A 26,285-nucleotide genomic window follows, 5' to 3' on the forward strand; every position below is an offset into this window, starting at 1 on the left:
GTTTTAATCATTATATTATAGTTGATCATATAGCTGATGTTTGCTTTAATAGAAAAAAACAGCCTTTGCTGCAGACCTGTTTAATTTCACACGCCACCTTGTTGGTATGATTTTGTGAGTTTCTGTGTTATTTTGTCCAAGCTCCTTACTGTCTGACCTGTGAAATATTTATTTGCTTCAGCTTGATTTTGACATCAGATTTTCATTTAGATGTTATGCTGTGGCCCGAGACCCGTTAATGAATAGGAGGTTATATTTGTACATATTGTTTAGCAGTGAGCGGCTGTAGTCATGGCAATTTAATTTACCCCATATGCAGAAAGTGTTTACTTTTTTACATTTAATCTGAAGCTCTTTCTGGCTATAAGAAGCCAGGTAGTTATTACTGGAGAAGCTAGAGAACTATAAAAAAAATGTCTGCATCCTTAAAAAGAGAAGCTCAAATGGAAACTGTCTGGTGAAAAAGCACACATGGGTAAAATAAATACACAACAGGACAGGTAGAATCAATAAGGCTATTCTGTTAAGAAAGCAACTGGCTCAGAAATTTTATGCAGACTTTGTGTAATTGGTACAGAGATTTATTTATGGTAAAATACATCGATATGTTTATTATACACTGCTCAAAAAAAGAGGGGAAAACAAAAATTGTCACGTGACTCAGCTCAGAGTGCGAGTGGCGCACCCCAGCATTATGAACTGAACACCCGCCGTCGCTGCACAGTCATTGTTTGGCATCGTGCTGGACGACTTGGCTCTCTTCTTCCAAACCCAAGTAAGATCGCTCCTTTATCTATCCACCTTGTCATGCTCTTGCTTCCCTTGTCTTTTCGCATGTTTTTTCACACGAGTGTCGGCAACAGTGGTTGTTGTGGCTCCAGCCGGTTATCACTCATAAAAGGAACAGTGCGTGATTCACTCGCCCTTTCTGCGCGGCTCTGTGATTGGGTTTTATCATCTACTCGCACTCTCTGACTACTCCTTCACAGGTGACAAAAATAAGACATCCTAAATCTGAATGAATGAAATATTCTTAATAAATACTTTGTTCTTTACATAGTTGAATGTGCTGACAACTAAATCACATAAAAATTATGGATTTTCTAATTTATCAGCCCATGAAGGTCTGGATTTGGAGTCACTCTCAAAATTAAAGTGGAGAAACACACTACAGGCTGATTCGACATTGATGTAATGTCCTTAAAACACGTCAAAATGAAGCTCAGTAGTGTGTGTGGCCTCCACGTGCCTGTATGACCTCCCTACAACGCCTGGACATGCTCCTGATGAGATGGTGGATGGTCTCCTGAGGGATCTCCTCCCAGACCTGGACTAAAGCATCTGCCAACTCCTGGACAGTCTGTGGTGTAATGTGAGTGTTGGTGAATGGAGCAAGACATGATGTCCCAAATGTGCTCAATTGGATTCAGGTCTGGGGAATGGGCGGGCCAGTCCATGGCATCGATGCCTTCATCTTGCAGGAACTGCTGACAGACTCCAGCCACATGAGGTCTAGCATTGTCTTGCATTAGGAGGAACCCAGGGCCAACCACACCAGCATATGGTCTCACAAAGGGTCTGAGGATCTCATCTTGGTACCTAATAACAGGCTACCTCGGGGGAACACACCCTGTGCTGCACCCCAAAGAAATGCCACCCCACACCATTACTGGTGTGCCAAACTGGTCAAGCTGGAGGATGTTGCATGCAGCAAAATGTTCTCCATGCTGTCTCCAGACTACGATCTTATCTTAACACCAGAGTGAAAGCATTCAAGTTAACAAAACATCATCCAGAAAGCATATGAACTGAGAAGTGGTCTGTGGTCACCACCTGCACTACCACGCCTTTATTTGGGGATATCATGCAAATTGCCTATAATTTACAGAGTGTGAAACTGATTGTCAATCAGTGTGGCTTCCTAAGTGGACAGTTTGATTTCACAGAAGTGTGATTGACCTGGAGGGTGCCCTGTAGTTTTTTGAGCAGTGTATTATCAGCCCTATACACTATAGGTCAGAAATGTGGGCCCACCCTCTGATACGGTTAGTCCGTGGTTTTGATTATTATTTAGCCACAAATTATTGATTGCTGAGCAAAAAAAAGTGAATGTGAAGTGGTTGTGAAACACTGCAGCACAGCAGACGACACAACGAAATGTGTCCTCTGCCCATCACCCTTAATATCAGGTGTGTGTTTAGTACTTTGTAATTCACTCTGCATGCTTGACACTTGTCAACTGGCTGTGATACATTCAGTTACACTCACAGCGTGTGCTGTTACATTGCACTTTAACATCCAGCTGCTCACATTTATAACAGAGTAATGGTGAGATGCAAAAAGTGATAATACAATTGTGCATATAAAAATATTCTGTGCCAACAACACTGCTCTGCAGCAAAGGTCAAAACTGGACTAAAGTAAAATGTGCACACACACTTAAAATTCTTGAAGGAAAATTCGGGAAACCTTTAATACGTCCCTGTGACTTCAACACCAAAATGTTTCACATTCGGCATGCCATCACAAATGGATTCTCTCAGCTTCTTCGCGATGCCCAATAGCCCATCAGCGAGACAAGATAGTGAAAAAAATATTATTATTTCATGCCAGTTGCTCTGAATATTTTAAGCTCAAAAAGCATAAAGGAAGTAAAGGAAGTAAAGGAAGTAAACAGTAAAGATTGACTTTTTAATGCTTTGTTAGTTTGTTCCACTGCTTTTTCTCAGAAAAGCAAAACAAAAGGGCCGCCGCTCCACTCTTCTTATATTTAATTTGTGGAACATGGAGTAGGCTGGCACTTGAGGATCTGAAAAGGCATCCTGGGATCTCTGCTGCCCAGGCAGTCTGCAATGCGCTCAGGTGACGATGGAGAATTCATTAAAGTGTTAAAGAAAGACACTGACAGAACCCTGGAAATACATAAATCATCACCAAAATGTGGCAGAGGAGATGGGACAAAAATATTGCGGAGCAGACCGTATTTATCAAGTAAATATGTTGATTTATTCTGAGAGCTGGCTCTGAAACGGCATCCTGCCGTAACCGAGGAATGAAAGTAGATCATGCTTTTGTGACGCATCACCCGTGCCATTCTCCCTGCACTGCTGCAGAAATCTCTAGTGAGCAGGAGACAAACAAATCCCCCTACTGCACTCTTGTTTATTCAAGACTGGTGTGTCTACCATTGGATGTCTTCTCATTGAACATAAATATCTTTGCATTCATTATATTTTTACTTATTTTAATACTTATTATTTTTTTTTAATTAAAATGTTCCACTTTGTTCTATTCTAATTATAACTATGCTCAGTGAAAAAACAGAGTGGTTCAGGTTGCATTTCACTGCATGTTGCACTGCTCTAACTATGCATGTTACAAAATAAAAATCTTGAATCTTGAATCAATGGGAAGCTGGCACCACCATCCACTTTCTCACAACTGGACAGGGGCTTCTGGGACACGGACGTGAAAATGTCTGAGAGGTGAAGGAGAGGACAAGTTCGCCGCTCTCAACAACACATTCCCCCCCTGCCCCGTTTTCCCCCCGATGCCCTCCGGAAAATAGACGACTTCCTCAAGCGCAGTGGGAATTGGCAGGATTTGGAAGAGGTTGAGGTTGGAGTTGGAGTGTGGGACGCCCACAATGGGCCACGCACCCCACTCACCTTCCCAACTGCTTTCTGTGGACACCTGTGCCCTCTCCATCACCTGCACGCAGTCAGGCTAATAGGCCAAGATGTGCATGTGGGGCTAACCAAGCAGTTTAAGCTTCTCGCCACCATATAAATCGTCACATCCGCGGGTATTTACATAGATTCAACCATTACGCTTTTTTGGGGGGGGTTTATCTGGGAAAGAAACCACTAATTCTACTCAGGCATCTCAAATCTTTAGGTCCTGGTTTTAAAACCATGACCTACCACATGCATCCTGTCATGATTAATAAAAATCTTGGAAGTTTTTTTTTGGGTGAGACATTTATGTTCTTCATCACGACTTGCAGTAAAATTGCCCCCAGCTGCACGATGGCCCCTGAAAACCCAATCAACGAGGAGGCCCTTTAAAAAAATTCGGTGTCCTACTTTCACCCAGACACAAGCTGGATAGAGGTGAAGAGGAACGTGGCGATGGTGAGGAAAAGTTAGCCTCGGGCACGCCGGTGGGGGCTGGGGGAGCGGGCGCTGTTTCCACAGGCCTATCAGCCCAGTGCCAGGTGGCTCCGCACCGCACGGCGATAATGCTGATGAAAGGTAAATAGGCATATCCAGGTCATCTGGCCAGGACACACGTATGCACAGAGATGGGGCCTGGATGGGCGTTTCGACCTTCAGATGTGCAGTGGAAGGAAAGTGGCTGTTTCTCAAATGAAAGGAGTCACTTTTTAAAATTACACCTTACACTAATTACTAATTAGGTGCTCATGAATAGTACAGTAACACTATCATATCATTATTATTATTACTAATAATTAATAGGCTTTGCTATGCAGGAAAATGAATGTGGGCTTGATCTTTTGATATCAAGGTACAGTAAGAAACCAAGTAGTTTTCTTTTTCTTCCTCTGTTTGTGGTACACGCGCTTCATCATATTTCCTCGTCAGCTTTTGGGAGACTTGCGTTTGTCTCATTATTTCCATCTCTCTCTGCCTCCACTTCCTGCGGCAAAAAAGTTCCACACGCCTCCGGCCACCATCTTGATCCTTGCCCATCTGTCATCGTGAACTTATTTCCTTTATTGTTGCCTTTTTGCCTGACTACTCTTCTGGACACCCTTGTCTGCCTGCCGTTTTGGACACCGATGTTTCCGATCTCTCGCCTGCTTCCTGATGCCACCTCTGCTCAACCCCTCTGCACCTCTGCCCTCGCCAACATGATGCCTGAAGATGCCAGCCCCCTACTCCCATACTACAGCCACGCTGAAGAGTTAATTATTCTACTGAGTGCTTCCACCGCCGTACGGCAACTCCCCACCTGCTGTAGCTCTGCAGTCCTCTCATACCAGCTTCAGCGCTCACGCACCTCCTTCCCGTCAAACATTGTGGTTGGTGAATGGTGTCGATGATATCTTTTCTGCGAATGCCCGCTCAACTTCTATAGGCTGCTCTCCTCCTCGTCCCGCCTCTCTCCTCCTCATTAGCATTTAAAGCTACAGACACAAAACTGCGCATTCTGGGGAAATATCATTGTGGGACTGGATCAAAGTGGCTGTAATTCTGCACCAAGGCAGTATAAGGGGACCAATAAGACCAATATAAAAAGCAAAACAAATTGTTATGTCAGGGGACCGTTAATACAACTTTGATCCCATGTGGTAGAGCCGTGGAGCCGGCGCCTGCTCGGCCTGCTGTTCCCCACCTCCCAGTTTTTAGAAAAAGGGGGATTTGGAGCACAGCTTGTATTTATGTTCTTTTCTGTAGTCATGGTTCTGAGTTTGCAGATGATGTGCTATTTCTGTATCAAAAGCGTTTTTTAAGGAAAGCCAAATGGCTCACAACCAGAGGCATTTTCCATTCATATGAGCACAGCTCCGACCTTAACTAACATAGCCTGTTAGTTCTACAGGATGCCTACAATGATAAAGGGCAATTAGCAAATTCTCCAGTTGATGTACTGTAAGACTAGATAATCTCCTATTGTCCTTTAGTTTTGGCGGTCTTTTACAATGACCAACACAATATTTGTTTCATAAATTTCTTTTCCTAGAAAATAGTTCTGGGCCAGGCCATTTAATAGTTCAGGCTACAAAAAAAAAAAAACCCTCCTCAGAGCCTCCACTTAACACTCACAGTAAAACTGCATGACCACTTGATCTCTGTGCACAGCAAGCCAGATCACAAAGGACAACAAAAAAATCCACAATCATTATTTCCAGACTTTTTCTTTTACTCCCTTTTAACCAAGTCCTTTCCTTCTATCTGTACAAGGTGAATAAGCAGAGCCATAACCTCTTCTCTCACATCATGTTCAATTCTGACAATTAAACCAAATAAACAGTGGACTATATGCCCTGGGAGGAGCAGTGCCCCCAATTAGTCCTTGTGCAGAGTCTGAAAGGCAGTGCAGTGACGAGTGTGGCCTGGTGGCAAATCCCTGCTGTTGCAAGCACATCGACTGCGTGCTCCAGGGCAGAGAGGCGCAACTTGTGGTGGCACACCGGGTAAATATGGTATGTATTTATATTATAAATATGGTATATGGTATGGTATGCAATCATGATTTCATGATTACAATCTATGAAGAGTCCAGAAATAATCTCACCAGGTGTGACCTATGTAAAGAGTACATTTACATTTACAGCATTTACCAGACGTCCTTATCCAGAGTGATTTACAATCAGTAGTGACAGGGACAGTCCCCCTGGAGACACTCAGGGTTAAGTGTCTTGCTCAGAAACACAATGGTAGGAAGTGGGGTTTGAGCCTATGACTTTGAGATCGTCTGGATTGTAGGCAGGTGTGTTACTCACTAGGCTACAAAGTATATACAGCACAGGCCAAAAGTTCGGACACACCTTCTCATTCAATGTGTTTTCTTTATTTTCATGACCATTTACGTTGGTAGATTCTCACTGAAGACATCAAAACTATGAATGAACACATGTGGAGTTATGTACTTAACAAAAAAAGGTGAAATAACTGAAAACATGTTTTATATTCTAGTTTCTTTGCTCTGATTACTGCTTTGCACACTCTTGGCATTCTCTCGATGAGCTTCAAGAGGTCGTCACCTGAAATGCTTTTCCAACAGTCTTGAAGGAGTTCCCAGAGGTGTTTAGCACTTGTTGGCCCCTTTGCCTTCACTCTGTGGTCCAGCTCACCCCAAACCATCTCGACTGGGTTCAAGTCCGGTGACTGTGGAGGTCAGGTCTCCACTTTTTGTTAAGTACATAACTTTACTTTACTTTACACTACTTAGCAGATGCTTTTATCCAAAGCGACTTACAAGAGGAAGACACCAGCAATTCTTATTCGGTTCCAATAGATTTTGAGTTACATAACTAAGAGCCCTGATAAGGCCTAACTTGTCAGGAAAAGAACATGCGAGGGAATTGTTAAGAGCTAGATGAATTTTTTTAAATTTTTTCTGTGCTGTGTGTGTGCATGTGCGTGTGTTACTGACTCGTCTGAAATACTTTTTAAACAAGAGGGTTTTAAACTGCTTCTTAAAGGTGGTGGTAGTATCGGCTAATTGAATAGAGCAGGGCAAGTTGTTCCACCAGCCAGGGACAACAAAGGAGAACAGAGTTATTATTATTGGGATCGGAAACCCCGTGAAGAGGGAAGTTTCTCATTTCGTTTGCAGATCTGAGAGGGCGTGCAGGAGTGTAGCTAGCTAGTAGTGTGTTGATATAAGAGGGTGCAGTTCCATTTTCAGTCCTGTAGGCAGCATCAAGGATTTGCTACCGGGAGCAAGTGGAGAGAGGTGAGAAGAGGCGTGACATGGGTGTGTTTCGGCTGATTGAAGAGGAGGCGGGCTGCCACATTTTGGACCATCTGGAGTGGTTTTATGGTGACTGCAGTGGCTCCAGTCAGGAGAGAGTTACAATAGTCGAGTTTAGAGATTGCCTGGACGAAGAGCTGCGTAGCCTGTTGTGAAAGAAAAGGTCTAATCTTGCGAATGTACTCCACATGTGTTCATTCTTAGTTTTGATGCCTTCAGTGAGAATCTACCAATGTAAATGGTCATGGAAATAAAGAAAACACATTGAATTAGAAGGTGTGTTCAAACTTGTGTACTGTACTGTACATATTCATAAAAGTTGGGAAAAAAAACCCTCACACACAAATACAGATATTTTATTCAGGAGCAGTTTGCCCCTCACTCTGTAAGGAGCATTACCCAATCAGTGAGAAACATAGACAAGAAGCTAACTTATAAACTAGGCAAGTCCATGCATACCGAAATGAACATATAATTACATTAACCTGCTATAATTTGCCATTCTGTGAGGAGGAAAAAAAATTAATCCAGCAAACAAATGAGTCAGTGCTGTGTTTTACTATATTCAGCCACTACATGTAATGCTAATTATATTTATTGGATTTCTGCATAGAACAGGCCCCTCAGCACCATTTCTCTCATACCATAGATGGAGAATTTATTTTAAAAAATGGCTTTGCAGCACTGCAAATTCCCGCACCCCTCTGCTTTGTGTGCTCAGGATGTGTAAAGTCACCTTGTGTGTTTTTTTTTTTAAACCCTACACCTCCCGTTTCCTCCATGCAGACCAATGCATTTCTGCAATCACACCCAGGGCCAAATCCGTATTCCCTGACAGAATACAATATCACATTTCAGCCTCCAGCTCTGATGGACAAGCTAAAAACTGTCTATTACCTCCTACTCTGAGGGGATGAAAGGCCCAAATTCTTCAGGTCCTAAAGATTCTGATAACCCATGGTAGCACCAGCATGGTAAAAAAGGTCTGTTGGATTGGCATTTTGGCCAGGGCCTTGGATCTCCACCCACAAAAGTCCTGACCTCCCTGCTCCAGTCAAAGACCGTTTGTCTCTGTTAGTGGCCCCCATTCTCTGGCACAAATGAACAAAGTCCTGTTGCTGCTGTCAGCAGAGGCCATGATCACATGGACACTTTGGTGTTATGACAGCATCCATGGCGCCACCAGGTACGTGCATGATGCCACTTTAGCCATAACACATCACTTTTCAAAGGAGGTGACCTTTCTTATGAGCCACTGTGGTAAACCGCATTTGGCACGGGGATATATTTACTTTGCTTGCTTATTTATGAGCTTCCAAAAACTGGAAATCGAGGGCATTTCCAATGCTGACAATGTCAAAAGGTTTAAAATTGCCTAGAGGGGCAGGCATTTATTTTTCTATTTGTGAAAAAGAATCAGAGCTTGAAAATATCACTTGACATAGGTCAACTGGACTTAACATAGCTCAACTGGATCATACATTTCTTATCATTTCTGGATCTTTATGCATTTCTCAAATGGAAAAATACCCACTGAGAATATATTTTTTTAATCAAAAAGGTAAACCTTCATGTGTTCAATAAAATTCTGTATTCTGACATTGGCATGGACAATATAAAATGCAATTTCCTAAGTTTTGCAAAAGATGTGAAGTCTTTGTTGAATGTGAATGAGCTCTGTTCCCAACACGACTGTACTGGAAATGGCATGCGAATTTGTCGACAGTAGAGAGCCTTTTGTTCATTCTCTGTAGTCTGCAATTCCCGTAAGTATGAGAGCAGCCTGAGGTAGAACTAGAAAAGAAGAAATGGTCTAAAAGCGGAGGAAGAGATGTTAGACATAACTCTCCTAAAATGATGTCAAAAAAAGTTACAAAGTGTGGGTTCAATTTTGGTCATTATGGTGCAAACTTCACCACAGCTTCCTCCTGCACACTTATCCAGGTTAGCAGATCAGGAAGGTGCAATCATTACAACCAGCTCAGCAGCAGATTCCCGTCCACCTATTCAGACATATTCAGACAGGATGCAACGCTCAAACATGTCTACCCCACCATAAAAAGGACAGAGACACGGTGACCCCGCATCCAACACAATTCTTCTTCACTACTTGTAGAACATAGGTGCCGGTTTACCGATGATCAAAGTGAAAGTATGATTTATTAAAACCAATTTCAAATCCTTTTGTGATGTGTGACAGTGATTTGCCCCAGGGAAAGCAAACTATATAATATAAGTTTATTACCAGTTATTATTATTACCAGTAAAAAGGGCTTTATTAAAAATCTATAGCGTATTAGATCTGTGATGAGACAAGATGGGTGAAACCCATATCAACAAAATTTATGAAAAAATATCTTTGTCAATTAATCTTTTTCATGAGAAGTGCTGGTCATGTGATGATAATGAACTATAGCATGAAATTGTTTTACTAGGTACTTGTACCATATTAACTGGGTTAAATTGTATAATTGCATTACTATAAAAAAGTGACTAAAATACAAATTTCATTGACTAAAACTAGACTAAAATGTCATCAGTTCTCATTGACTAAAACTAAAAAAAATATCATCAGATTTCTTTGTCTAACCCTAGACTATAATTGATCGTTTCTGACTTAAATATGAATAAAATGACTTTTACTCTGTTAGTTTAAATGACTAGACTAGACTAAACTACACTAGACTAAAATAAGTCTGGATGTGACTAATAAAGACTAAAATGACAACTGGATGCAAAGACTAGGCTAAAACTAAAATTAAGACAGGTTACCAAAAACAACTACACTTCATCCTTAACTTTAAAGTGATATGGGATTAAAAAGAGGGAGAAACTGCTGAATCAAAGTCTCCTTCCGTCCCCCATGACAAGGAAGCCACTCTTTCAGAAGCAGGTGCTGCTGCCATTATGACGCCAAGCGTTGGCTTTCTGACAGATTTTCCCTCCGTTTTTTAATCATGGCACATCTGTCCAGGGGATACACACTGCTAAAAAGACTGATTTCCCCCGAGGGGTGCAGCCGTCCCTGGCATCTGTTCTCTACCCCTCAACAAGCCAAATGTTGGGAGCCATAGCGACTGAGGTGAACCGGTGGGCCGCCAATCTGCTTCTAATCCTGCTGCAAGACACGCTGCCACACTGCACTACGCCAAGCAGAAATTAGGATCCTGACAGAAGTTGACCTTTCATTCTGATCCAGGGAACTGATCTAAGATCAGTGTCCAATGCCACCCAGACACAAAGAATCCAGCAGAACTGTCAATGGGCACTTTGGTAATAAATAGACTTGTTACAGCATGCTGTGGTGCCACCCACCATGGCACTCTGGGATGTTGGACTCAGACAGCCCCATCATGGCTGCCGGGGCAATTTTCTCCTACACTTATCTTGTACCCAGAGAGATAGCCTTTGCCATTGTATGCAGACTAAATGGTATAATGGAGCAGGGAATGCAGAGGGCCTGGGCTGAGGGGAGGCTAATTTCATCTGAGTATTAATCAAACAGACGGGTGGGTTCAGCTAATTACACTGGGAAAGGTTCCAGCTATTTAATTTCTCATCAGCCCAGCTCTTTTGTCTTCACCGGAAGATGTGCATCAAATTATCTCGAAGCTTGTCAGCAAGCTTTATGTTTTGCGCATCGTTTAGCTGACGTTGTCACTGCTTGAAAGTGCCACATAGCTGTCTGTAATCCTAAAGGCAGCACCCCCTTCCACCCACCCCGATTCGTTCCCACAGAAAAGAAATGGTAGCTGGGAAGTTGGAGTAAAAGGGAAGAGAAAGGAAATGGGAGGAAATGAAAAGAAATTGGGAAGTAAGAGGCTGACGCTGGTCTCCAGCTGTCTGAGGCAGTCACTTCTCTGCACACCATGGTGCCTTTCATTTCTTCAGACAAGCCTTTAATCATATCATATGGAGTATATGTGTGTGTGTGTGTGTGTGTACAAGGTGAAAACCATGGGCTCGTTATTGTCTTAATTTCTTTTGGAGCCACTTTTCAGGAATACATTATTTGTCAGGTCTGTAAGTACACTGTGCCTAAAATACAGAGAAGTATTTAAGGGACTACACACCCCCACGAAATGGTGGAGGTTCTGACACATATAGCACCGTCTACCAGGTATGACATAACAAATTCACTCTGGAACCTGTTTTAGACAATAACCTTTTTGGGTCCCCTGAAACTCCGTTTCCATGTGGACACCATATTGGATTTAAAATGTTTAGTGTGGACAGGGCCTGAAACACTTAGATTTGTTTTAATGTTAGAAAAAGGTTTGAAGACCAGCAATCTCAAATGCTTACTGGGACTCTTACTGGGAATGGGATAATAAATAAGCTCGCCGAAGCTTTCATTTTGCAAAGGGAGCTTCATCTCCATGCTGTTTGGGTTTTGGTTTGTAGTAAACATCAAAATATTCATGTCCTCGTAACTCGTTTAGTACAGTCTATAAATAATAAAGTTACATATAATTTCATGGCTGCCCACTGCTCACTAAGGGTGATGGGTTAAAAGCAGAGGACACATTTTGTTGTGTGCACTGTCCTGTGCTGTGTACCACAATGACAATCACTTCACTTTTAAATGCACTTTTAAATTTATGACTTTATGGTCAAAGGTATTTCACTGGCCATTTCGGACACATTAATGTGATTTATATTTAAAAACTTCATTCCAAGCTTTCACTTGTAGCTAATACAAAAAGGGCAGAAACAAAGCACCGTTCCCACACTGCTCCCCGGGCGCCTGTCATGACTGCCCACTGCTCTCCAAGAATGATGGTTAAAAGCAGAGGACACATTTCACTGTGCACCGTGTGCTGTGCTGCTGTGTATCACAATGACAATCACGTCACTTTATAGACTTTATAAAATGCTTACATATGTCGTTTTTTTTGCACGGGTTGAAAGGCGAATTTTTATTTTAGGCTGAGACTTAATCTTTAATCCTTTCAGACCATGTAACATTTGATAAATATATGACCATTGGTGCGAAAATGGAAAATGCAGTACCAGTGTTGAACTTAATCTTATGGTCACAGATGACGTCAGACATGACATGACCCTGCTGATTGGTTTATTTCTGGGTGACAGTCTATCACAAAAACATCAAATTTCAGAATTAAAAGTAACGAGTAGAGAGACACTTCATAAAAACATAGTGAAGTAAAAAGTACAATATCTGTCTTACAATTGTAGTGAAGTGAAAGTTATAAGTCCCCCCCAAAAAATATTACTCAAATGAAGTACAGTACTCATGTAACTCTACTTTGTTACTGTCCACCTGTGGTTGCCACATGTACAGTAGTTATAATATTAGTACCATAATTTTACCCTCTGTATGATCTATCATTCCAAAAATGTTTTATGGTTTTCATCTGGCTGTGCAGACATACTTCGCTTGTTTATGCGCAGTCGTCTCACGTGCCTGTACAGTCAATCAATGCACAATGTAAAACCAGTATTTGTGTCATGACTGTAAGTCACCGTGGAGATTAGAGTAATACATTTTCACAAAAACCCAAAACTGGATATGCCATAAAGAGAAATTCACTCTGGAACCTGTTTTAGACAATAACCTTTTTGGGTCCCCTGAAACTCCGTTTCCATGTGGACACCATATTGGATTTAAAATGTTTAGTGTGGACAGGGCCTGAAACACTTAGATTTGTTTTAATGTTAGAAAAAGGTTTGAAGACCAGCAATCTCAAATGCTTACTGGGACTCTTACTGGGAATGGGATAATAAATAAGCTCGCCGAAGCTTTCATTTTGCAAAGGGAGCTTCATCTCCATGCTGTTTGGGTTTTGGTTTGTAGTAAACATAATTTCATGCTGCATTTTTATTGGGAAGTGAGTAGATATCGGTCATAGTAGGACACACAGTGTGAGACATTCATCTTAAATTTCTGACGCTTCAACGATTTGATCATGGGATGTTCGATGTGCTCTCAGAGCAAGACAGAGCACCACCAACGATCCTGCCATGATTGTCATCCTTCAGTTTGAGGACAGATCGGGGCTGCAGGTATGTAGTCTATCACTTCCCTCCTCCGTCCTTCATCTCTCTTATAGGCCACTGCACCTAAAGCCTGATTAATCCATCACGGTGGTGGCAACAGGAGGAACAGCACATCCCTGCGACCTCTCATTCCACTTTCTCTTCCGAAACAGGCAGAGCCAGGCCCTGTGCGCGGATCAATACGCTGCTCGGCTGCCGTGGAATACTAACAAGCACCTTTTCCATTAGGGACGCAGCGGACACACAGTGCATTTGTCCTGAATTGGTGATATTTTAAAGGGAACTAGAAAGCTTTGAAGTCCTAATCTGAAGTTGAACACAGTAACACAAGGACATTAAACAGAGTGAAAGAGGAGCTCAGGGGTTATTATCATGGGGAACAATGCTCAACAATCGTACTAATAAGAAGTTATGAAGAATTGTCTGGTTCAGTAACACAGTATCACAGTTAATTTTCTAAAGGTCTGAAGTTGCATGCAAAGCTTGGAATCAGCATCGGAATAAGATGCTCAAGGTTTATCCTCATTGATAGACTTATGCTGTTTAAGGAACAGGAGTTAATGTATAATATTTGCTTTGCCTAGAGAATTATCTCTTTTTGGCAAGCATATGCTGTTACCAGGAGACATGCTGGTAAATACAACAAGTACACTTTATTATATCATCTTGTGCTTGTTCTAGTTACAGAGTCTAATGTAGTGGGATTATTACAATGATCTCACAAACTGCTTTAAAGGGTTCAGTTCTTCAATTCTGGATACCAACAAACTGGAGAAAGTATCACCTGTCACGACTACGGACTTACGAGGGAAGGAAGCGCAGAGGTCTGACATGTTGGGAAGGGTTTTATTTATAAACAAACAATAAACTCAAAGAAACAATGGCGCGGTGGCCGAAAACGATTTAACTTAAATACAGATAAACTAAAACTAACCCGTAGGCGTGTGGCGATTGCCAGAACTCAAATTATAAGCAGTGTTACCAACTGAAGTTCACGAGAATGCCAGCGACCCACCCAAAAGCGCAGAGGTAAAAAACAGAGGAGAAGAAAAGCCGCGAAGGACGCAGCCCGGCGCGCCGAACGCGGACGCCAGGGGAGAGACGCGCCGCCCGTTCTGGTGGAGCGATTTCTCCCCGAGAAGCCGTGGTACGCGGCGCCGCGTGATGACGTCACCCCCGGGAAACTCCGCGAAACCCGGAAGCGACAACGTCGGCGGGTGAGTGGGCGGAACGATGACGTTTGCGTCGGCAGCAGCGAGGAAGTGACGTGGGCAGCGAGCGCAGAAGATGCGACCCCCACGATCTTCGCCATGTCGAGCCAAGAACTCTGCGCTCTGCTGGCAAGGCTCCCCGTGGACTGGGACGACACGGACGACGACGAGAGCACGGGAGACGAGAGTTGGGCTCCGCCCATCGCGCCAGTCTGCGATCGTCGCAAGGTCCGTGGGGACCCACGTCACTTCCAGGGGGGTGAGAAGCGGCAACAACAACGGCGCCGTTCCTCCAGCGAGGAGGTGGGCAGCCTCCAGCCCGAATGGCCAGAGTACTGCCCATGGGAGCTTATCGCGCCATGGGTCCAGGATGTCCGCAGGGTGGACGACCCTCGGAGTCACCGGTGGGAGGACACGGATGACGAAAGCGATGATGACGTGGATTTTCGGTGGGCGGTCGGTGCCGGGATGGCTCCGCCCAGCGTGCGCGTCCGAGATCATCGCGGCGTCCGTGAGGACCCATGTGACTTCCGGGGGTACGAGGTTGACACGGACGGCGACCAGGATGACGCCGTTTGGGCAATCGGTGCCGGGATGGCTCCGCCCATCGCGCCCATCCAGGATCGTCACGAGGTCCGTGGAGACCCACGTCCCTCCCAGCAGTGTGAGGAAAGCTGGTGGAAGAGGGCGACGGGAGGTCGCCAGCCAGCAACTGCGCTGCCGGGACTGCCTCGCAGGGAATCCTCCATTCCTGCTCCAGTCGCCGACCCGCCTTCCCTCTGCCCGGACGTTCCCCAGCAAAATGGCAGCGCAGCACCAGCGTCCACACCTGCTGGAGAAGACGTCCACCCCCCTCCACACCACACACCTACCACCATCTCCAGCGACGTGCCCAGCCCCGTGTGGGACAGCCCAATTGTCCCGGGACCCTTCAGTGGGGCAGCAGACACAGACGAGATCACTACCATCCTCAAGTGTCTGACTGGATCAGCATGGGGCTGGAGCACAACCCTCTGGCAGCAGGGAGAGACAGACAGGAGTTTTCGGGACTTCCAACAGAGACTGAGGGCGGAGTTTGATCGGCCTGAGCCAGGGATCGAACTCTGCCCCTCCACCACATCCAGTGCCAGTCAGGATCCGGGGCAAGAAGACCCAGCACTGGTGGGCGACGAGAAGGTCGCTCCTCCCGAGATCCTGGCTGTGCCCCCTGAGGAGGTCCCGGAGAGCCCAGAGAGGGAGCCAGACGACCCTCTCTTCTGTCTGTCTCTGTCTGTGTGTGTCTGTGTGGCATATGTGTCCGTATGTCGCCCCCACTTCCCCTCTTTGTGTCCACCAGATGGCGACCCAGCCGCGGAGCCGAACCCCAGGGAGGAGGTTCCTGACCCGAATGTGCTGGTCCAAGGCGAGGTGGACAAGCCCCAAGGTACCCCTAAGTCCAGCCGGGGGGGGTGCTCCCCCAAAGAATTTTTTGGGGGGGTGCAGTTCGGGTTGGGGACTCCTCCTGAGGGGAGGGGAGGTGGGGAAGCGATGGAGCTGGGTCCTCCGGTAGCCAGTGAGGAGGGCGGGCCAGGCATGGGCCTGCGTCTGCCTCCAGAGGGGTGGAGCGCCATAGAGCCCCCGGGTAGGCATGAGGACCCAGCTGGGACAGGCAGGAAGAGGGCCTGCTTATCCCAACGGACGCAGAAGGGGCTAGCCGGATGGTCTGGCAATGCCCCCCCCTTGGCACCAGGGCCGTGCAGCGAGAGGGGCTGCATAGTCCCAGAAGGCACCAGCCTGGGGTGCCTGGAACAGTCGCCGGAGGCTCTGGGACAATCTCCCTGCGCGGTGCAGGGGGTGACACAAGACGTGTCAGAGGGGACATGTGGAGACAGGGCCCACACGTACCCAGATGGATCGGCCCTGATTATTGTGTGCAGGTACGGGAGTCCGGGGCCGCCATGCGGGACCACGCCGGGGAGCCAGGCCGAGGGTCCGGGGCCGCCATGCGGGACCACGCCGGGGAGCCAGGCCGAGGGTCCGGGGCCGCCAAGCGGGACCACGCCGGGGAGCCAGGCCGAGGGTCCGGGGCCGTCAAGCGGGACCACGCCGGGGAGCCAGGCCGAGGGTCCGGGGCCGCCACGCCTGACCACGCCGGGGAGCCAGGCCGAGGGTCCGGGGCCGCCACGCCTGACCACGCCGGGGAGCCAGCCCGAGGCACCGGGGCCGCCACGCCTGACCACGCCGGGGAGCCAGCCCGAGGCACCGGGGCCGCCACGCCTGACCACGCCGGGGAGCCAGCCCGAGGCACCGGGGCCGCCACGCCTGACCACGCCGGGGAGCCAGCCCGAGGGACCGGGGCCGCCACGCCTGACCACGCCGGGGAGCCAGCCCGAGGGACCGGGGCCGCCACGCCTGACCACGCCGGGGAACCAGCCCGAGGGACCGGGGCCGCCACGCCTACTCCACTGATGGTACTGTTGGGGCTCCGAGGACGTAGCCCTTGGAGGGGGGGCTCTGTCAGGATTGCCTGCAGCTGGGCTCCACACCGGAACTCAATCCTGACGCCCCATAAATGCCGGAAGTTTCCGCCCGTTCGGGGTCGCTGGCATTTTCGTGGACTCTGCACGAACTTGACCTGGTTTTGTTTTGAGTGTTTTGAGTTCTGGCAATCGCCACACGCCTACGGGTTAGTTTCAGTTCGTTATTTAAGTTAAATCGTTTTCGGCCACCGCGCCGCTGTTTATTTGTATTTCTTTATTGTTTATATTAATAAAACCCCGTTCCCAGCATGTCAGACCTCTGCGCTTCCTTCCCCCGTAAATCCGTAGTCGTGACATCACCAAAGGAATATCACAATATATTGCTGTCTAAATGTTTTATTCCACCATTACTTGCTACTGATATGAATTGCACTTACTCATCTAATTTCTGGCAGCATCTGCTAAATTCATACAATCAACAGATGTTTGGTACAGATATGTTAGGACAAAAAAATATAAAACTCAAAATAACACCAGTGTCAGGCAGAAGATGGCAGGACCCCCACCACAAAATAATCCCAACTCAGTGGGTACTAATTAGCAATAATCGGCCAGGGGTCAATTGCCATTTACCAATTGGATGTGCCACTTATGGTACTTTATGGTACGTTAATGTGCAAAATGAAAATAGCATTGGAGTGTTTTCCAGTATTTAACGATATCAAGAAAAATGATCAGATTGGGCTATTATTATCTCATTTAACATCTGAATAATCATGGATGTTCTGTGTTATCTTGGGAGCTTGAATAATCCCATTTCACCCAGCCCCAAAGGCCCCCTAAGCATCACATTGACTGGATTTCCCTGATCATTTATTCATTTACATTATTGTTTTTTTCCTTCTGTTTTGCCTCCTTGATTTATATGAACTGATGTATCCAGTGCAACTCAACCCACTTTAACAGCAGTACTTACTATATGCAGCTGAAGGTAGTCTCCAAGCCCTTGGGTGCTTTCAACCTGCACCAGGATGGCGTCTCTCAGCTGCGTGCTGAAGCCCACCGCCAGCCTGTCGGCTCTGGTGCTGGGACGCTCGTTCGGGGCCCAGGTGTACGTGATGAGGGCTCCTCCTTTGCCAAATATGTACGTGGTCCCAGCTAGAAGAAGCAAAGAGTTGGAATATGAAAGACGTTGGCATAAAAGTGATCTCTGTTTCTTATCTTCCTCTTAACCCACACATGATTCCTCATAGTTAGGGAGTACTGGTTCAAATATGCCAAAGTAAAAGCATCCTTTTAACTTAACATTGCATTGTGGGATAGGGTGGGTCATTTATCCTTGTTTTGTGATTTTTCAGTTTATTTATAGCAATAACAATTATTATATGCCAATATTCTAAACAGGCTCTAATAAAAGGCTTAAGATATTGTAATAGGACTGACATTTATCTAAATGTAATGTTTAATAATGGACATTTTACATGTTTACAAATGCTTAGGCTCAGGATGAGGGAAAGTTTCCATTTGAATCATACCACTGTCAGTGATCCATAAAAAACCTGATGTGAAATGTTAAAATATTGCAAAACTGAGTATTACATTTTGAGAAGAGCAAGTACCCCCCCCCCCCAACACACACACACACACACACACACACACACAATATTTCCTCACATTTTACACAAAGTGTGCAGTTCTCCTAAACCTTTCGATCTTATTTCCTCTAATGGTGACTATAATCCCAAAATGTGACCATGTCCCATTGTCCTCAGTTCAGACAACATGCTGATACATCATGGTTGGGAAGTGTTGCCTTGAGTTTCTTGAGTTTCTGCCAGGCAATATTGAGTTTCTGCCAGGCAGCGTCAGCATGCCTGAAGGAACTGAGGAGTCAGAAAGATGCCACTGTGCCCGGAACTGAAATGAGCTGCAGCACGACAAAGGACTTTGTGAGCCCTTCATAACTTCCCTGCATGTTCATGGACAGAATTGTCTTTATCATCATGTAGTATCATGTCTAAGGTCTCTAGAACTGTTTTTGACAAATGTGACAACATTGGCCTTTTAGGAAAAGAAGCATTTTTGTGGATAACAGCATGATCTTGGCATTTCTCATATTTATTTTGGTTTTGAAATTGCCCTTATTTCCCTCATCAACTTCTAAATAAACTTTTAAATCAGATTAGGCATGAACCTTCACCTCCACACCACACCACACCTGTCATTCCTGGCATTCCTTCTGAATGAGATAACAGAGGAGGTGACGGGGATCTAATTAGCTTATCTGGCAAGTTCTTTCCCAGAAAAACCTCTCAGTGGCAGAGCACTGAACACCTGCTCCCGAAACCTGCCAACCTGTTGCGACCCACGGACGTGCCAGACACGACACCTGCTGTTCTTACATCTCAGAGATGGCCAAAGGTGCCAAGCGGTGACCCAACCTTTTCACTAGACCCAAGATTGTCTTGGGGAGTCATCCTAGCGTCCTAAACACACAGACCTTGGTTCCAGGTTCATGTTAATCATATCTCCGCTGAATATGTTACAATAACTACAATGCAGTTGTATGCCATGTGTTATTTCAGGTTAGGAGAAAAGAAATTGGAAATAAATAAAGAGATCACTGATCTCTTCATTGGGCTTAACTGCAACTTTAGACAACGTATGAACATGGACTGAGGCAAACGTTGTCTTAAACGGTTTGTTTGTCTGCCCACGAGAAACAGAATAAATCTCAGAACCCGATCCTGGCAGACTGCGGGTAGTTTGAAATGCATTACTCCAGCTCCAGTGCGGGGAATCAAAGCCTTGTGCGCTGTTGTTGAAAGTGCACAGGCTAAATTCAAAACCGAGCTGCTTGGGGAGCTTCCAGCGTTTTGACGGCTTTACAAATTCTTTACTCTTCTCCAAAAACGTTCTTTTCTTTTTCTTCTGTGTAATGCAATAAGGGACAAAGAGAGTAGCGAGAGTAAGAGAGACTGAGGGGGAGACAGATGGGGCAGAGTAAATAATGTAATCTGCCTGTTGCACTGCACACAGAGTGGCTGAATTTATCGTGATCTGTTTGCCACAAAAGCAACAGACTAACACAAAATATATCAAAGCAGCTCGGAAGTAGGGGAGAGTCGCCTGTCAGCAGAGCGCAGGGACAGGTAGATGTAATTAAAGATCTGACAGGCCCAATCGGCAGTACCAACTCCTCACCTGAGAAAGCAGATAAAAAAAAATACACACATTCTTAAACAAGTGTGTCAAGGAGTGGCTCCATATCATCAAACTTGGGCCTGGGGTAGGCGAATCATACAAAAAGCGAAAATAAAAGAACTGTCAGAGCGGCTGACAACGCATTGTCTCCTCTCAGCGGAGACTGTTCAGATGGAAGCAGCAAATATGTTTTACATGCCTGCGGTTCAGTTCTCTACATCAGTTTTGAAGGTAGTCCTTGTTACTATAACGATATGTTGAGTGCCGTGTCAGCAATGCGAGTGGCTTTATCTTGAGAAATTCAGGTTATACCCTACCATATTTATTTATGAGGCACTTTAACACAACAAAGGAACTGACCAAAGTGCTGTACATTAAAATGAAAAATAAAAAAAAATTCAAATTTAATTACGATGAAAAGGAAAGACATGGACAAAAAGTTCATTAAAAATAAACAATATAAGAAAACAGAATGAAATAAAATAAGAGAGAACATGCAGCAATTTGAAATAAACAAGGGTCGAATAAAACAGAAAACATTTCAGACAACATAGTAAAAGAGTTAAGAAAAACTGCATAAGAAACCACATAAAACACCATATAAGAACCACCGTATAAGAACCACCTCACACTGGGTTAAAAGTCAGGGTTTAAAAGTGAGTTTTTAAATTACATTTAAATGCAGTGATGGACGGCGCCTGACCAAGGAAGAGACAATAGTCTCTGGTCTGAAGACCTGAGAGAACGGGGTGGAGTGTAGGAATGGAGTAGGTCTGACAAATAGGCTGGAGCCGAGCCATTCGGCGATTAAAAAAAAAAAAAAAAAAAGCACTCTAAAACAGACAGCAATGCATAGCCAGTATAGTGAGGATAAGATTGGGGTTGTGTGATCTTGCCTGTTTGTACCAGTGAGAAAACATGCAGTTGCATTTTTTACTAATTGTAGGCGAGCTAGAGATGTCTGGCTGATCACAAAAAGCAATGAATTACAGAATTCAAGGCAGGACATAATGAATGCTTGAATCACTGGTTTGAGTTTAAGCTAAGCTAAAAAATGATAATTTTACAATATTGTTAACCTGTGCGTCCATTTTCAGAATTGAGTACATTTTAACACCTAGGTTTGTAAGGTCAATACGGGGGTCACCACCTCCAAAAAGCATACATTCTGTCTTTCGCTCATTTAGGTCCATGCACCTCTTGACATCAGTCAAGTTGAGTGGCAGGAAGATAGACCAGGAGCCCATAGAAGAGTCTTCTATGGACCTGATCAAAGTTTAATTTTGTCAGAAGAGTTGATTTCTCCATAAGTGTGTTCCTGTTGGAAAAACTATGCATTTTAGATATGCCTAATTTTAAAAACAAGCCTGATAATCATGCTGTATCCACATGATCAATCTGTCTGCACATTCAAGCAGTGGGCTACAAATTAGTGTGTGACTGGGGGTCTGCCACTGTTCATTCTCTTCATTTCCACCATGACTGCACTTTTTGTCATTGTAATGACTCACAGATGTGCCAGACAAAACCCATACATGGCAGATGCTGTCATTATATATTAAAGGGTCAGAAGGTTCCAGAACTCAGGGCTGTTTGATGGGGCCAGGTGTCAAAATTTCACTACAACAGACCTTGTGGTCAAGTTCAATTCAATTATATCACTGCTGGGATGTTTAAGCTCAAGGGAGAATAACAATATAATATTAAGCAATGTTATTCTGAAGCTGTGATTGCTGCCCTTTCATGTTGCCATGGCTACATGCATTGGAGTCAGAGCATCCTAATGATACTTTGAAATGCATGTGATGATTATGAACCCATGTTCATGCAAGTGCAGGTGTGCAACCAAACCTGTGTATTTCTAGAGGAATGTTCCTGGCCCGGGCCTTTTCCCATCAATGCTCAGCCTGAATGCTCTGTAATATCAGAGCTATTTTGGTTTATTTTGCACCGAGGCAACAGCGCTCTAATGCACACAAATCGATAAAGCAATTGCTTGGCCTTTGAACAAGTAATCAGCAAATCGCAGCTTTCATATCATTCACTGTCTTCAAAAGGTTTGATCTTAAAAAACAAAGATATTCTTTTCTACATATCCATGTCTGGATTTGAGTCCAAGAAGGGAAAAAGAGAACATTTTGTAGGTTTCTAAAGATCTGAACGTCAATTTAGACTCCAGGATGATGTAAAAGTCAAGCTGCTCTGTATTTGGGATTGTGTTTATAAGGTTGGTAAAGTGTTGTGCATTCTCTTGATGGCGGTGGGAACAGTTTGTCCCAGAGACAAAGACCCAGTGACAGCTCATCTGTTTTGCTCAGTAAAAAACACACAAGTGCTAAAACCGCCAAATCCAACACACGACCAGCAGAGCTGGCACTGAGGCAAAGGCAGCGGGACTGCCTTCATACAATAGCCACACAAAGGTCTGGGCAGCTGTGTCCCGCAGGTTTTATTATCGCAAATCAAGCGAAACCGGAGGCCAGGGTCCAGGCTCGCATTATTTAATTCGCTTGCAGAGTAAATAAAACACAGCCTGCGCGAGAGCGTGATCCACTTTCATGCGGCTTTTCTGGCGGAATTGGAAAAAGGTTGCAGAGATTAACGGCTGCTCCAAATGGTTTTCGTAACCGGCCCAGAGAGTCTTAGTCCCGGGTGCGATAAGGCCTAACCTCTTCTGATCCATGAACTTGTGGACTTCAGAACGTGACAAACAGGAGAAAACTTTCCTAAAGTCATTTTGCAGGTGTAATAATCTTAACTCCCACAGAAAAATATTTTGATCTGAAAATATCACACGTGCCAAGCTCAGAGTCTGCTGATAAGAACCCACTTTATGGTAGAATAAGCATAATGAACCTTTTGTTAATGCAGATCCAGTGGGTGACAGAGCAATCGAAATCTTAATTTTGTTCTAAAATTGATGTAAGCTTGAGTTCAGGTGAGCGTGGTTCCTTCCAATCATCAATTTCCTGTTTTCTTGCCTTCTGCATTAGAGTAATTCATGTGCAAGAAAAGCATCCCTGCAGATCTGGAACTAGCCTTCCTATGGTTGCTCTTATTATAGATAATAACATCATCTGACATAAACAAAGTCAAAGTGAAGTGATTGTCACATGTGACACACAGCAGCACAGCGAAATTTGTCCTCTGCATTTAACCCATCACCCTCGGTGAGCAGTGGGCAGCCATGAGTGCCCAAGGAGAAGTGTGTGGGGACGCCGCCTTTCTCAGTGGCACCTCAGTGGCACCTTGGCACACTGGGATTCGAACCGGCAACCTTCTGATTACCGGGCCGCTTCCTTAACCGCTAGGCCACCACTGCCCCACAAGTGGCTGCCGATAGCTAAACGGTATTCTCTGTATTTCGTGCGCTGGATTAATGATTGCATGCAAGTTCACTCTTTACACACAGCCGTCATGGTGCTGGGGATCAAGGCTGGTCATAGAATGAAGAGAATAAAGGTGGTTCCAGACAACCTGCTGTCAAACGTGACTAAATGTGGCACTGTGATATGCTAATTAACGCCTGCCAACATGTCAGTTACGACATGTTGACAGCTTACGAATGTTCATTGCGCCCGGCAAGGCATCTAATTGCAGAGTGTGTTGAGTTTTTTTTCTGTTTTGTTCAGTGTTTTTGCACCAGTCTGTTTAGCATTTGGTCATACTGATCACCTACTGCACAAATACTCAGGGCCTCCTCTGTCATTGGCAATGGTCTTGCTGAAGTACATTCATTTTAGACTGAGCATTTCTGAAACATTTACTGAGAATAAAATGAATTAAAACAAAAACAAATACCTCATTACGAAATAAATATTTTGAATAAGGTTCAAAGTTTTGCAAAGTTAATTGCTTTTTTGCAATTCATTTGTCTCATTTACTCATGATTAACTATTATTTAAAACTATAATCGTGTCAAGTGTGTGACAGAGACTCTGATGGGGAGATGATCTGGTCTTTTTAAAAAAAAAAACACCCTGCAGACTCTCACAGCAAATTGAATGGAAATAAAAATTAGGTCACTGCATTGGACTTGCCACCTGAATAAGCCCTAAAACTCTTCATGTAGGGAACTGCATTATTTATGTATAACGTGCAATTAAATATGTGTTAAATATGCAATTTAGCATCAAGCAGTGGTGACCTAGTGACTAACAAAGCAGACTGTCCGGTACCTGTCACTGTACCAGCGCGGGACCAGAACATGAGTGCGTGTTGGACGAAACGGAAAACCTCGGTGCGATTGGACGCTAGGAGACAAGTTAGTTTGGAGAGGTGAGGAGATGATCAGAATCAATCTTACGAGTTGAGCTGAAGAAGGAGCCGAGTCGAGTGACCGAATGCCAATCAATGACTAAGCAGCTGGCAGTGGCCATCTTGCCAATTTATAAGAGTCACGTTACCTCATCTCCGGGTTGCTCCCGGACACATGGATGGAATCATGTGACATAACGTCAACAAAAGGGTTGCATGTTAAATACCAAACCGCCAAGGTGCCACTGAGCAAAGCACTGTCCCCACACGCTGCTCCCCGGGCGCGTGTCATGGCTGCCCACTACTCACCAAGGGTGATGGTTAAAAGCAGAGGACACATTTCGTCACCATGTGCTGTGCTGTAGTGTTTCACTTCCAATTAATACATACTTTGTAAAAACATATATCTATATATATATATATACTTTTTACAGTCCAAATGTTTTAGAAAAAAGAATGTACCACATATAAATGTGAATCAATGTAACTGAAGCATGTATGCTATTTAAATGGGACATTAAGTTGATTGGAAATTTCCAGTTGACTTACTTGACTTCCTTATCAATTGGCATACAATTAGACACAGTTCCAAATTCCCTAAAACAACCGAGGGGTGCCAGTAATGGTGCAGGGCACTGTATGTATTTCAAGAAGCTCTATCTCATAAAAAATCTCATATCAACTTTTAAAGACCTTTTGATATCGTAAATTCAGAACCTGCTGTGTAGTTCATATTAAATGTAATTGTCTATCTTCTGCGGCTCATTAATTCTGTACATTTGATCCAATGTGTTTTTTTGCAAGGCAGGTAAAATAATATTCTGCTCCAGTAATTGTAACTTATTTCAATTGTAACTTGTTCCATTTAAAATGCATAAGGCTTTATGTTTTGGTAGAAAAAATACCTTGAAATTAAATCCTTGTTATGTCCTGTGGTCATTTGCTGTGCGGTCTCTGTTCTCTGTGTGCTGTTTGTGCATTCTTTTTTGTAGGAGGAGCCTGATTACAGAACTCCTCCCATGCCTGATGCCGATCTTCCAGCATCCAGCGTTCACTGAGTGCAGGCCACACCCCCCCGATTACCTACACCTTTTCCGCTCTTTTAAAAGAAATGCCTGTCCATGTGTTCTGAGTCCGGTTGCTTCCGGTCCGTTTTTTCCTTGTATGCGTGTTCCATGTCTCTTGTCGTCGTCTGTGTGTTCAGTCCCTGTCTGGCGCGGTCGCGTTCTGCCCTGTGATTTCATGCCATGTGGCCATTGGGCAGAACCAGTGCGGAACGTGCCAGTGGTTTTGGTCCAAGTCAAATGTCCTGTCGTCCTTCCATGTCCTCTCAACCCCACTCTGCCGTGTAAAATTCCTGCCGTGTGGCCGCATTGTGGAGTGGACGCAGTTCTCTGTGTGTAACCATCTGTTTCCCATTGACATTGTTTTCAGTCTGTGTCTGTTCACCCTTGTCTGCCTTTCCCTTCCAGTCCCCCTTGTTCTGAGTTCAGTTCTTCTCTCTGCATGTGCCTCCTGTGTCGTAGCCTGGTCCCCTATGTCTTGTCCCCTTTACCTTTCCCCATCACCAAACTCACCATTCACAAAGTATTGTCCCTGAATGTTGCACAATTGATTATGTCCCTGTTTATCATGTCCCTGTCTTGTCTCCAATAAACCAACCTGTAATCGAACCTGTGCTTGAATCCTA

At 44.7% G+C, this 26,285-nt stretch overlaps 1 protein-coding gene across 10 annotated transcripts in view; it reads right to left on the reverse strand.

The window, feature by feature from the left end:
* The window catches only part of nrxn2a (neurexin 2a), a 295,247-nt gene that overhangs the window by 19,453 nt on the left and 249,509 nt on the right, over window positions 1-26,285 (reverse strand). For all 10 annotated transcript variants that reach the window (XM_028982297.1, XM_028982296.1, XM_028982295.1 and 7 more), the window contains one exon: window positions 18,111-18,292. In XM_028982297.1, coding sequence (XP_028838130.1) covers window positions 18,111-18,292 — 182 coding nt within the window. The remainder of the gene's footprint in view (window positions 1-18,110; window positions 18,293-26,285) is intronic.

Source organism: Denticeps clupeoides, chromosome 6 (genome assembly GCF_900700375.1).
Source record: "Denticeps clupeoides chromosome 6, fDenClu1.1, whole genome shotgun sequence".
Taxonomy (NCBI): Eukaryota; Metazoa; Chordata; class Actinopteri; order Clupeiformes; family Denticipitidae; genus Denticeps; species Denticeps clupeoides.